General features: G+C 66.0%; 1 protein-coding gene across 1 annotated transcript in view; it reads right to left on the reverse strand.

Moving 5' to 3' along the window:
* The window catches only part of HEBP1 (heme binding protein 1), a gene marked incomplete at its 5' end in the record, with an annotated part of 4,968 nt that extends 4,601 nt beyond the window's left edge, over positions 1 to 367 (reverse strand). The window contains one exon of the mRNA XM_035897111.1: positions 133 to 367. Within this exon, the coding sequence (XP_035753004.1) occupies positions 133 to 367 (235 nt within the window). The remainder of the gene's footprint in view (positions 1 to 132) is intronic.
* Between the last annotated feature and the right edge of the window lie 6 nt (positions 368 to 373).

Below are 373 nucleotides of genomic sequence, written 5' to 3' on the forward strand. Positions count from 1 at the left end.
GGTGCCGGGAGCCACAAGCCAGGTGGGCCCACGGTGCCATTGCCTCATCCATCGGGTTCTCACCAAGCCTCTGCTAGCGGCGGTCAACCACAAACCTGGGCCAAGCCCCGCAGGGCAGGGAGCACCTCTCACCTTTGTCGTTGGTTCCCCCGACGTACTTGAGGAGCTTCAGCACCCCTTCCTTCGAGGCTTCGTCGAACGGCTTCCCCGACACCTCCACCACCGCAAACTGCCCGCCCTCGTACGCCCGCTCCTCGTAGCTGAGCTGATCCTGGGGAAGAGGACGGGGATGGAGAAGCTGCCAGGTGTCCGGACGGGCTCGCGGGAAAGCGCTGCCCGGGGAACACCCGCTCCCCCTCGCAGCACCTTAACC

This window comes from Egretta garzetta, unplaced genomic scaffold, assembly GCF_000687185.1.
Source record: "Egretta garzetta isolate BGI_Z169 unplaced genomic scaffold, ASM68718v1 scaffold697, whole genome shotgun sequence".
NCBI classification, from domain to species: domain Eukaryota; kingdom Metazoa; phylum Chordata; class Aves; order Pelecaniformes; family Ardeidae; genus Egretta; species Egretta garzetta.